Source organism: Poecilia reticulata, chromosome 16 (assembly GCF_904066995.2).
Source record: "Poecilia reticulata chromosome 16, P_reticulata-male-v2, whole genome shotgun sequence".
NCBI classification, from domain to species: Eukaryota; Metazoa; Chordata; class Actinopteri; order Cyprinodontiformes; family Poeciliidae; genus Poecilia; species Poecilia reticulata.
The window spans coordinates 6,589,346-6,601,657 of record NC_088845.1 but is presented as its reverse complement, the minus strand read 5'-3'; the positions used below and the strand labels follow the sequence as shown (position 1 = coordinate 6,601,657).

At 37.3% G+C, this 12,312-nt stretch overlaps 2 protein-coding genes across 2 annotated transcripts; one reads left to right on the top strand and one right to left on the bottom strand.

Annotated features, from left to right (window-relative positions):
• Nucleotides 1-635: 635 nt before the first annotated feature.
• On the bottom strand, nt 636-2,215 carry LOC145547625 (uncharacterized). The gene is made up of 2 exons (XM_081597359.1): nt 1,999-2,215; nt 636-997 (listed from the first exon to the last, which is right to left on the bottom strand). The coding sequence occupies exons 1-2, from the start codon at nt 2,213-2,215 to the stop codon at nt 642-644; spliced, it is 573 nt and encodes a 190-aa protein (XP_081453485.1). The 3' UTR covers nt 636-641.
• A 103-nt stretch (nt 2,216-2,318) lies between these two features.
• Nucleotides 2,319-11,111, top strand: herpud2 (HERPUD family member 2). Its single transcript, XM_008430922.3, has 8 exons — nt 2,319-2,434; nt 4,932-4,986; nt 6,071-6,189; nt 6,374-6,543; nt 7,867-7,965; nt 8,947-9,279; nt 9,752-9,860; nt 10,320-11,111. Exons 3-8 carry the CDS (start codon nt 6,106-6,108, stop codon nt 10,500-10,502), a joined length of 978 nt encoding a protein of 325 aa, XP_008429144.1. The 5' UTR covers nt 2,319-2,434; nt 4,932-4,986; nt 6,071-6,105; the 3' UTR covers nt 10,503-11,111.
• Nucleotides 11,112-12,312: the final 1,201 nt, after the last annotated feature.

The window sequence follows — 12,312 nt, the reverse complement described above, 5'->3', positions numbered from 1 at the left end:
TTAAAAAGTTAAATCAAACATCAACTGTTTCACTTTGATTTTGACTCTTTCTCCGGTTGTGATCAATCTCAGGAAATCTCAGGCTGTGTTGTGCCTTCTCTGATAGAAGCACAACACAGCCAAAAGTGTACAAATCCTTTATTTTTTTTTTTTAATTAAGGTTTTTTCAGTCCAGTTCATCTTTAAAATGAGCAGCTGAAATGAATCACTCAAAGCCCCAAATTAATATCCTGTTCATGTCAGTTATGAATGCATATAGACTTCAGACCAGAACTGTGTTTAGCAGAGCCTGCTCTGCCTTTGTTTATTCCTTTATGTGGGCCATGAGAGAACCAACCAAATCAACACTTACTTCCACCTGGAGACCAAAACGTCTCTGCTGCAAATTATGGATGATCAGGAGCTCAAACAGACAATCATTGGTGTTGACTTGATACTTCACAAATGTTAAGTATCAACTTTGAAAACACTAATAAGGTGTTTCCAAGTAATATTTGCAAGTATTACTTGCAAATTAAGCTTTTACAGATGAGTTTTTAGCTCCGTCCACATCTGATTGAAGGAACATGGCTACAGTAAAACAAAACTATTATTCTATGCAATGTTATTCTTTGTACTTTCACAAGTCACTCAAATTGAAATTAAAAGCCCTTTAATTTTAGAGCTGCAACATCCTTCCTCAAAGTTCGGTTTTCCTCTATGAGTCTCTTAATTTCCATCTGCATTGCAGTGATGCATTCAGAGGTGAGATCAGTCTGAACATTAACCGATTTCCTGTGTTCAGTATATTCCTCATCGTCTTCATGAGCAGCATCTCTTAGATCAAGCAATGCTGAAGCAGCAACTTGCTCTAAAATCTTTTCTCTCCCATAACGCTTCTTTTTGCGTCTTTGTGTGCCTCCAGTCGACGTGGTTACCTCATCCCTCCCATCACAGCCCAGATTAATAGAAGGCGCCCAGTCTGGGTTGGCATCATCATACAGAGCAGAAGGTCGGCCTAGGAGAAAACAAAGTTCAGCACAATATGTTTCACTTTAAAATTACACAAAATTTAAAAAATACTTTATTTATCCCAAAGGGAAAATGACAATTATTGTAACTCATATCATTGACATATTGTCAGAGTTGTTCTGGATGGTGATGCTGTGGGCAGGAAAGATCTCCAGTAGCAGTCAGTCTTGCAACAAATCTGAAGAGACTTCTGACTGAAGACTTTTGCTGTATGACAATCTCAATTTCCAGCCAGTCTACTGTGGGATGTCGTCCACTTTAACACTTCCTGGATGACGTCATCAGTTGTTGCAAAGCACTGCTAATCCACATCATTTGCGTTTGCTGCTCATCGGTAAATCTCAAGTGTAAAATTTTAAGGCAAAAGAATTAGCAGAATTTCTTTTATATATTTAGCTTACTTTTATCATATTTTGAACACTTTTATCAATTGAAATGTCTATAAAAAATCTGAAATTACCATGCTTACATTTTACACATTATTTTATAAAATCTAAATGTTAATATAAATATTAGATTTAAATGTTAAATCTACAGTGGCCCTGAGGCAATAAATTTCTGTCTAAATGTTAAAACTAAATGTTAAATCAAAATAAAAATATACCTATGTTAGATCTAAACATAAATTTCCCATGTTATTGATGAAAGTTAATTTGCCTAAACCGTTTTCTACTTAAAAATAAATAAATACTAATGCATTTTTTAAACAGGAAAAACATTGGCCATACTAGTCCTGGCTTGTTTATTGTTGTCTCTAAGCAAAACTATTTAGAAAAGGTCAAAGGTTTTATTTGTTAAGTGTTAAAAAGAAGCTTGGTGGCATTTAGAAACAATAACATTTATGCACCTTGCAAAGGAAATAGTGGGGGCGGGGAGGGGGGGGGGGGTTCGACAGTACCTTTTGTTGCCCTGACAACAGTAAATTACATTTTTACTTTATAACCCACTTTATTCCATGCTGGAACTACAACTGTAATAGCGACTAACCTGATACGAAGTGATCCGAGCAGACGCGGATGTACGGTAGCATTGAATCTCGCAGATTATCCCTCGCTATTTTTGACAACCACAAACATCGCCTCCGTCTGGACAAGTCCTCCGTTCTCTCGCCCTGGTTTGTGATGATCGCCGGTAACCGGAAGAAGCTCTTCACGTCCCTTTGTCCGCGGTTTCCACAGCCGACTATAGCACATAAACTCGGCATTGTGCATCCATGAAGGAGCACGCATCACAGTTTCATTTTCGCTTCAGACGTATGTGTCCTCCAACATGGCCAGCTAGGAAGCTCCTTGACGTCATAATCAGCTGTTATGAAGGCGGTGGTCACGTGGGTTCCGCTCCCATAGTCGACATTATAACAACAAGGCAGGCGAGCCGAGACTAGCAGGGGGCGAGGAGACGACGCTATTAAAGGAGGAAACAGGTACAGAAATGTATTTTTTTGAGTATATGTATAAAACTCAGACAGATAAATATGTTGACAATGAAGTAACGATGTGATACATGGCTAGTTAAACTGGCTAACAAGCTAGCAAGCTAACCGTAGCTTCATGAATAGGGTTTAAATAAAAACTTCCTTTAAAACTATCCGTTTGTCTTTTTGAAAATGCCTAATTGTTTAGGTAGCTGTTATTACGTCGGAACCCCCAAGGCTTCTTCTGCCTCTGAGGGAATATTTAAATGCCAGTAAACATGGCAGGTGGCAGTAAGTGTCAATAGAAACCCTGAAACTGCGCCTCAGTGACATTTAGTTTCTGTTTGGAACTCTGTTTTTAGGATTTCTGCAAATAAAGAATCAGGTTTTATGAAATACAGAACAGCAACTAACACATTTCAACATATGTGTAAACTATAATCCTGTTGTGTGTTTTCTCACACAACAGGATTTTAGTTTTCACAATGTCATAAGATAGTAAAACCTCTCTTTTAGTGTTTCTAAAATCTGTATTTTATAGTCGAAAACAGGCGTTTTGATGATAAAGTAACTGTTAAGATTTAGCTATTGTTCAAAATCTTACATGTATCATTTAAAAGTAAATTCCTTTTTCTGCACTTGCTTTTCTAAAACTAAACAGACAAACGGCTAAGACTTCAGGAAAAAAATTAACTACATTGTTTTCTTTATAGGTTTTTTTTTTTATAAAGAAGAACGATGTCCCAGAGCTTACAAAACAAATTGTGTTCATTCATTTACATCTCATTTAAAATGTGCAGTCAGTAAACACAGCACATTAAATATATTTCACCAATTTATTTTACTTATTTTTTTAATCAGGCTGCACAGTGGCGCAGTTGGTAGAGCTGTTGCCTTGCAGCAAGAAGGTTCTGGGTTCGATTCCCGGCCCGGGGTCTTTCTGCATAGAGTTTGAATGTTCTCCCTAATCCTGAATGCTCTCACTCAAACTCTGCATTTCTCCATTTTTTTCTTTCATTCTTGTTTATCTGAATTCTATTTTTAAAATGAAACCACATTTATTTATATAAAGTATCCCACAGTTTTTATCCCTGTCAGACCTAATAAAGATTGCAGCAAATAAGACTTCTTGACTAGAACACGTTTTTCAGGACAGACAATATAGTTATGTGAAATTCATTTTTACGTTGGTTCAGTTCATGATTGTGTCATGAAAAAAATGATGTACTCACAAGTGGAATTTTACCAGTTTCCACCAGAAGATTTGGATACATTTATCTTAAAGTCAAACTGCTATGATTTAAACAGAGGAATTGGTTTCTGGTTAGCTCAGCCTTGTGGTTGGCCACATACAGATGGTTACTTCTTTTTAAAAATAATTTTGGAAAATAGCCAACAGTTTCCACGTACAGATAGGTTTTTCTTTCGTTTGTTTTTTCTTTGGCTGCTCGAAAGTGAGTCTGTGCTAGATACCCGAAATATGCTTTGAAATCCAAACCAGTCTGCTAGTATAGTTGAATCACCAAGCCACTGTACTCGAAACATCAATTTGATGGAGCATTTTTGCCAGAAATAGGGTTGTAATAAAAAAAAAAAAGCTAATCTTTCCAATTCCAACTAGGCTCATTGAACTGCTGTTGGTTAACTCAAAGCTGCTAAGACATTTTTTCAGATTATTTCCGGTTAATTTCAGATGTGTTTGTCTTTAGAGTTTTTGCTACATTAGCTTCAGTTCAAATCACAAGAGGAGTGGCAGCATTTTTCATCAAGTATGTTCAAGTTTTAGCGCATAGAACTGACCTCAGTTTAGGAAGCAGCTCAAAAGCAGACACTCTTATTTAGTTTGTAAAAACTATCTAACCTGCAGCAGCTCACAGAGCTTGTTTGGCTTTTAGTTGCTGGTGCAGTAGCCAAACATGCATGTTGGTAATAGAAAATGACATTCCTGCAAAAACCAAGGGATCTGAAGATGAATTGATTTCATAAACAGATATTTTTCTAAAACAAGTTTGTCTTCGGTTTTCTGTTTTGCAACATGACAAAAGTGGAGTCTCATGTATTTCCTTATAACGTTAATGCATGTAAGGATTTAAATCACAAACTTACAATTTTTTCACTATATTTGATTGTTCTGCAAATCATCATTATGCTTATGCGGCTCTCTAGTTTTATCTACTGTGTCCTGTTCTAAGAAAATGTAATTTAGCTTCTGTTGCTCAGCACCATTACAGCTATAAATGTTAGCAACCTGGAGGTGAATTTTCAACCTAATTTAAGATTCAATAAAATGTTGGGTTTCAAGCAGTGACTGAAACTTGTGTTCAAACTTACTGCATGGTGTGTTAATGACGCTGGAGTTGGGTAACCTGAATCGAGCAAGCAAAAATTTAATTTAGCCAATTATTGACCTGAGTTGTTTTTGATTATTTATCAAAAATAACCCAAATTTAAATTGTAACGCTCTTCATCACTTCATCATATTATTAATGTTTTGTTTGTTTTGCAGCAATCCAAAAAACTGGAGCAGATTTACTGAGGACGACCGCAATGCGATCACAGAGGTAAGCAATGCTAGAACATTGTCTGAAGGTAACGCGTTACGTGAAAATATGAAATTTCAAATCGGAGTTTAAAAAAACATTTCTGATTCACCAAAAGAAGAATTAGTCACACCATGAAAATAATATAAGTTGATCAGGTTTTGAAACCCCCAAAATTGACAATATTGTGGGAGTTGAGTGTCCAGACTGTTTTCCCACTGTGGGTTTCATGAAAGAATAACCAATGATGCTGCTTTGTTTTACAATATGTTTTTGTCTTTTTAGACATGATTGTTGTTGCTGATTAGCTTAACAGTTGCACTATTTAATGTAATTGGTGTAATGAATTAACCCGTTTAAGTTTTATTTATTTATTTATTTATTTTTATCAGTCGTGTATGTGTTTGACTGTTGAATCTATATTTTGGTTAATTTTGCTGTTTTGGAATGGTAGATAAATCAACATGAGAGTAATAAATTATGCTTACCATTTCACATATTTGTTTGAGGTTGAAATATATAATTTCCACTTTTATAATCGTGTCTGTTGGTTACTTAAGTTTCTCTCAGCTGGAACTTCATAAGTATATTTTTTCTGAATGAAACTGACAGTGAATGTTTGAGCTCTTGCGGATACCAGATACAATCTAGTTTTTCTGTCATTTCTGCATGTCTTAAAGTGCTTTGTATGAATTGTTTGATTTTATGAATATCTTTTGATATATGGATCACACAACCATGAAGAACATTTTCTGTTTTGCAGCTGTGCCACGGCTTCAGACCATTATTAATAAATTGAAGGGTGTTACTATACCAACAACAAACAGAAACACACATTTAATTTTGCAGATGCAATTTGTCTATGAGCTGGGAAACCAGCGGTGTTGTTTATTTAGTTGCATCATTGTGCCTCAGTCTGTGGGGGAACTGAAACAGGCTGCCTGTCAAACAATGACTGATCAAACAAACAAAAGGGGATTATTGTGTGCGACTTCCATCCTGTTCCACTGTAATCTCTCCTCTTCCTCGAAGCTTCTGGCTTCGTCTCTGTTGTTGTTTTGCTGCCTATCCTTTCTCACCTCTCAAATCATTTGGTTGTCTGCAGCATGATCAACCCTACAGCAGGATGAATGCCACGTGATGCATCTGGATTATCAGTCTTTTGGTCCCTCAGGCTTGCCAATGCCTCACACTCCCTCCAACTCCTCTGCTTCTGACTCCGGCGTGAGTAAATATGTTAAAAAAAAAAAAACAGTCGGAAACCAGATCGAGCTGGATGTTTTTCTGTGACGAAAGTATTTCACTTCACAGAAGGTTTTGGTTTTAGGCTTCTTGCTTAGATTAATCTGTCTTCTTCATAATTGTAACTTATTTGTTTGGTTATATCGGTGTTTATATGTTTTTGCAGAGTTCAGATGGCAGCAGCTCCTCCTCACCTGCGTCAAAGCCAAACCTGGACAGCCAATCAGCCGCCTCCTCTTCTGTCTCTTCATCACCCTCGGGATCTTGCGATGAGTTAAGGCGTCGCAGTGGCCTTCCCTCCTACCATCCTCAGACAACCAACGGGGTTCCTCACTGGTGAGCAGGTTTTGAGTGAAAACCCTAATATAAAGGGCTTAATTTGTTGTTGTTGTTTTTGAAATCAGGAGAATAAAGTCATGCATTTGCAAAATAGACACAAAAATACCAGAAGAAAGTCATAAAATTACTTGGAAAAAAGTTTTTAGTGAGAGCAAAGCGTCAATAGTTATCAAGATCTGATGTGACCTTGTTACAACATTGAGTCTGTATTTGTAAAATCAAAGTATAACTTCACAAAATGTTTAACATTTCTGATTTAATTTTATTTGATTATTTTTCATGTTATTATAAAATCACTACTTCATTCTAGTAATATTATATTCGAGTTTATGCTCCTATTATTACGACTTTTCTCATATTAATATGACTTTATTCTCATAATGTTTTGACTTTTTGTTGTATAACCTTATTATTATTACTTATTTTGATAATATTGTGAATTTATTCTCTTAATATTCTGACTTTGTTCTTGTAATATGAGTTTATTCTCATTATGAAAACATCATGCTCATATTATTTTGGTGTTTTATTTCCGCTTACGACTTTATTCCTGCAACACTACAATGTTTTTCTTGCAATATTATGACTTTATTCTTGTAAGAAATTGTTTTCTTAGTCTGACCCTAATACTCAGTGGTAAATAAGAACCCCTGTAACACACTCATACAATGAAATGGAAAAATAGTCCATAAAGTTGTGATTGCTAAAGGGGAATCAGAAAAGGAAAGTAATGATTATTGGTCATACCTTCTCATTATTTTTTAAATACCTATAAATTGTTGAACTAATTAAGTGGCATGAGCAGCGTTTCTTTTCCAGATTTTCTTATGTTAATATTACCCTGCTTTATTAGCATAAATATTCCAAATTGACTTAATTATAATACATTTGTCTGTTGAGAGATGAAAACAGGTGGTTGCTTGGGTCATCAGACATCAGCAGGACTAAATTCCTCTTTTTATAAGGTGACATTTTAGTAAATAGTTTCTATTCAGCTTTTTTGGAAAAACCTCCTGAACTTTAAGAGGTACCAGACACTAACCCAGTCATTTGGGCCATATAATATACTTCAACAGTAGGAGATCCAAGGAACATACTGATTAATTTGCAGAATGGAACGTCTTGTTCTTTACAAGCCTGGAAACAGAACTGTAAAATATGTTTGAGTTCAATAAACCTCACATTGAGGGAAAATTCTGGCAACACTCTGAAGCTTAAATACATTTTATACAAATAAAAATGCTAATTTGTGCTTTTTTTTTCCTACTTTCTGTGCCTCAGTGTTACTATATTAACTAATAAAACTGTAATACTCCACAGCCCAGATGGAGCGCCTCTACAAGGCGGCCTTCCTGCCAGCATGCCCATGCAGATGCTGTGGTGGCAGCAGATGTACGCTCGCCACTACTACATGCAATAGTAAGTGTGTTGCTAGAGCTCACCTCTACAAGCTTATAGTTACGAAACAATCAGTTTTGAAATAATCATCATCTAATAATTTAACTAGAGTATACAGAATAAAACATGCATTTATTTACATATATATTCATTTTGCATTTAAGATGGGTGAAGTAAACTTCTATATATCAACAGATTATTCTTTCACTGCTGACGCCAAGTAGACAGGATTTATCTTCCCTGGGTTATTTTTTGCATTCATTGTTACAAATGATCAAGTGTTCATGTTATTGTATTTTAGGGGATAGTTTTTATTTTCTTATCTTCAAAAGGAACTGAATTATTTGTGCATCTGAATTTCTTGTATATTTCAGTTATTGTATAAAATAAACTTACAAAGTTAAATGAAAAGTGTGCACAGTGTGCCATTTTTTTTCCTGATTAATCATAATCTTTAGCTGCAGCCCTGAAACCTTATCATGTGAACAAGTTTCCTTATGGGAATCTTCTCTTGGATTTCAGTTGTAATTGTTCTTCCTCTCAAACTTGGGTAACACTTTATTTGAAGGGGTGTGCATAAGACTGACATAACCTCTGTCATGAACATGAAGGAGTCTTTATGAATGTTTATCACAGTTGTCATGAAGTGTCATTCGGTAAATAATGACATTTTAATGCAAAGTTATCCTAAGAGTTGCATTAAAAGTCCATTAAAAGTGCCAATTTCGTAAATTATGATAATGCAAAGTTGGCATTTTTAATGCAACTTAAAAATGCCAACTTTTAGAGTAAAAGTTGGCATTAAAAGTGCCAACTTTTAATGCCAAGTTTTGCATTAAAAGTGTCATTATTTACCAAATGACACTTCATGACAAATGTCATAAACATTCATAAAGACTCCTTCATGTTCATGACAGGTGTTATGCCATGTCAGTCTTATGCACACCCCTCCAAATAAATGTTACCCAATCTGGACATTTATGTTGTTTTTCCTCCTTGCAGTCAGGCAGCCGTAGCTGCGTTACGGCCTCCCAGCACTCCTCCTCCCTCGCCTCCTTCCTCATCCCCCCATCAGCCCGCTCAGCCCAATGAAGCTGTGCAGCCTCCGCTGGGCCCAAACCCAGCCCAGGACCCTCGACAAGAGAACCTGCCTGCCAACCCGGTCCAGATGAACGCACAGGGCGGCCCGGTGCTGAACGACGACGAGCTGAACCAGGACTGGCTGGACTGGTTGTACACGGTGTCACGGGCTGGAGTTCTTCTGAGCATCGTTTACTTCTACTCCTCCTTCAGTCGCTTTGTCATGGTGGTCAGCGCCATGCTGCTCGTCTATCTGTAAGTCACTCATACTTTCTGTATGCATTGTCAGGAAATTCGGGCCGAACAGATTCTCACAGAAACGCATAGAACGAGGTCAGAACAGAGTTTAAAGAGGCACCTGTTTTCTGTTTTTCTGTAAAAAATAGTTTTTCTTTAGATCCTTCATTTGTTTCATTTTCTCAACGACAATAATCCCACACTGCTCATATTGAGGTCTGGATTCCTAATATCTGTTTTGCAACCACCTTATATGGAAATACAATCATAACATTGCCATTATGTGACGTATTTGGTACGTTTTATACATGTTCATACATCGTCTTGAAAAATATGGAATTAGCTTTTAGCATTTTACCAATTCTGGATAAATGTGGAGGAAATTATTTTCTGCCTGTTGTCCAAAGCTTAAGAGGCCATTTTTTTTTTCTGTATTGATAATTGTAGGTTTACTTTTATTTCATGGTTTCATGGTTATTCATGGTTTCAGGCACCAGGCTCAGTGGTTTCCCTTCAGACCAGAACAGCAGAACGTCAGAAGAGAACGGGCCGGCGCTCCTCCAGGGGAAGCGCAGAGGCAGCAGGACATGCAGGAAATTGTGAGTTTGAAGCATCATTTTCTTGTTTTCTGTGTTTCATTGCTTTTGGAAGTAAATAAAATGTTAAATTGTACTTTTTTTTGTGCAAAAGCCCCAAGCCCAAGAGATTAAATCCACCTCCAAATGTATTCGTATCCGTATCCCATCTATTTATATATATTTTTGTTTCTCTCAGGGTTGTATTTCAAAATTGACTGTTCAGAAAATCCATATGTGAGGAAAAATAATTGATTTGATAACAGAAGATGCAAAAGAAACTCCTGTGAGCGTAGTAGTTCATCTATGTGCAAAGCTGCAGGTTTAGTTCATTCAACAGCAAACTAGGCTCTTTGCACATTTTTATTTATTAGCCTATAATTTATTAACATAAATGATTATTCAACAGAATTGCGCAAAAAACTGTTGTTGCCTTGAAAACATGAGTACGTATGTGACACTGATTGTGTCCGTTTGTCCCAGGAGCGACTGATGGATGAGGGGATGGAGGACGATGACAGCGGTGAGGAAGGAGGAGGAGGCAACGAAGACCGGGTTCTGGGTGCGGCCCTGCCAGAGCCAAACATCCTCGCCGTGGCGTGGGCCTTCATCACCACCTTCTTCACCTCACTCATCCCTGACGTCCAGCCCCACCTGGCTAACTAGGAAGACGCTCCGCCCGTCTCCCTCCTGCCAGCAGGTGCCGCGCTACAGTTTCCAACCTTCATCTTCATTGTAACTCCCAGTTGAGTCTCCAAACAAAATCACTCGAGTCTGATTGGACGGTAGTAGTCGGTTGGTCCAGACGACGGCTCCTACTAACGGGATCTGAGAGCAGATCCAGACTGTCACTACTGAAAGTGCAAAAATAAAGGAACTGAGAAATGAAAAAGAAAAAGAAAAAAAAACTGTCTGTGGAGTAAATGTCTCAGCTGCGATGGGAAAGATGATGGCGAGACGCAGATGGAAGCTGTCTTCCATTTCAAGCAGCGATGGACTCATGATGGTGGATTATTTCCTTCTTTCATTTGAGACATGACTGATTTAAAGATAACGTCAGAAAATCTCCCTAGAATGAGAGGGAGTTGTCCTTGTAAAAAAAAACAACAACCTCTGAAAGATATCTCCGTATGCACACAGGGTGCATGCAGAGATCGCAGCAACTGAAGCTCAATTTTTCACACTTTATCATCTATTTACATGTGTAAATATATTCATCTATAATTCCAGTATATATTCTTTTTGAATAAAGTTCTGCCTGCATACAAAAATCGACTCATTACCCTGTGTAGTTCTTTAGTTGTCCTACAGATGGCAGCATCCTCACACAAAGGTTTTTGGTACTTTTAGGAAGCAGAGTGCATTAGCTTTTGTCTTGACTATAATGTCTTAATTGTATAAGATATTTTCATAATTATGTTGTGTAAAATGACATTCTATGAAGAATACAGAACCTCAACAATTAATGAATGTCTTAACTTTAAGAAAAAGACATGACGGAGCAGATACAAAAAAAGAAAGCAGATAAAAGGAGGAAAAAGTGGAAATTGTAACTAAAAAGCATCATTACAAAGTCGGCATCTCTTTCTAGCTGGTACATGATTTTCAGAAGGTTTATGTTTAATTCAGTTGAGCTGAAATCCATTTTTAAATACATCATTCTGTATAATAAACAGCATAAGTTTCACTACTTAAGTTATGGAAGAAATTCAACCTTTTTTAATTCAAGGTACACTTGCACAAAAATACATCTTCATAGTAGGAAGGTTAGCAGAATCCTAAATTTAAAGCAGGTTTCAGCATCGGGTTTCCTAGCACACACTGTTTTCAGTTTTGGTCTGAACTGATCCAGAAAATCTTCCTCCATTTTGTTCGTATTTGGCTCGTAGAAAACTGAACAGAGAGGAGTTCTTGCCAATTCTTTGAAAAGCTAATGTTTGATAGAGGAATGACCAGAAAAAATATGTTTCTTCTTACCCTTCTTCCATAAACGGTAACGTTGTGGAGCTTTCCTGATTTCTGCTTGCTTGTCTTTTTTTCTTTGCTCAATTATGAGCATTATTATTTCTGTTTGCTTGCTTTGGATGAGCTTTGATGTTGGTTAATGAGCTCATCCTACCTCCAAACATCAGCGAGAGCAGGTTTGACTTGAACTTCCAGCTGAAACCAAACTTGAACTTTAAGTTTCTGTGACACCATCCTCACTGGGGATGGTGTGGAAGCAGCACAGACAGCGATGCACTTCAGAGTCCTCCAAACCCCCTCTAATCAAATGACCATGGATTTTCCTGTACTTGGTCGTAGAAGGCCCAATTAATTATGCATGACACAGGCTTGACGGCCATTTGATTTTGTTACATGCGCCCCCTCTGAGCCGCCGATCCAATCAGGTTAGAACCCGTCCCTCCTCCCCCGCATGCCTTAGGGTGGGTGACTGTTAGACTCCCCTTATCAGAGGTAGAGATTTCTTTAAGAG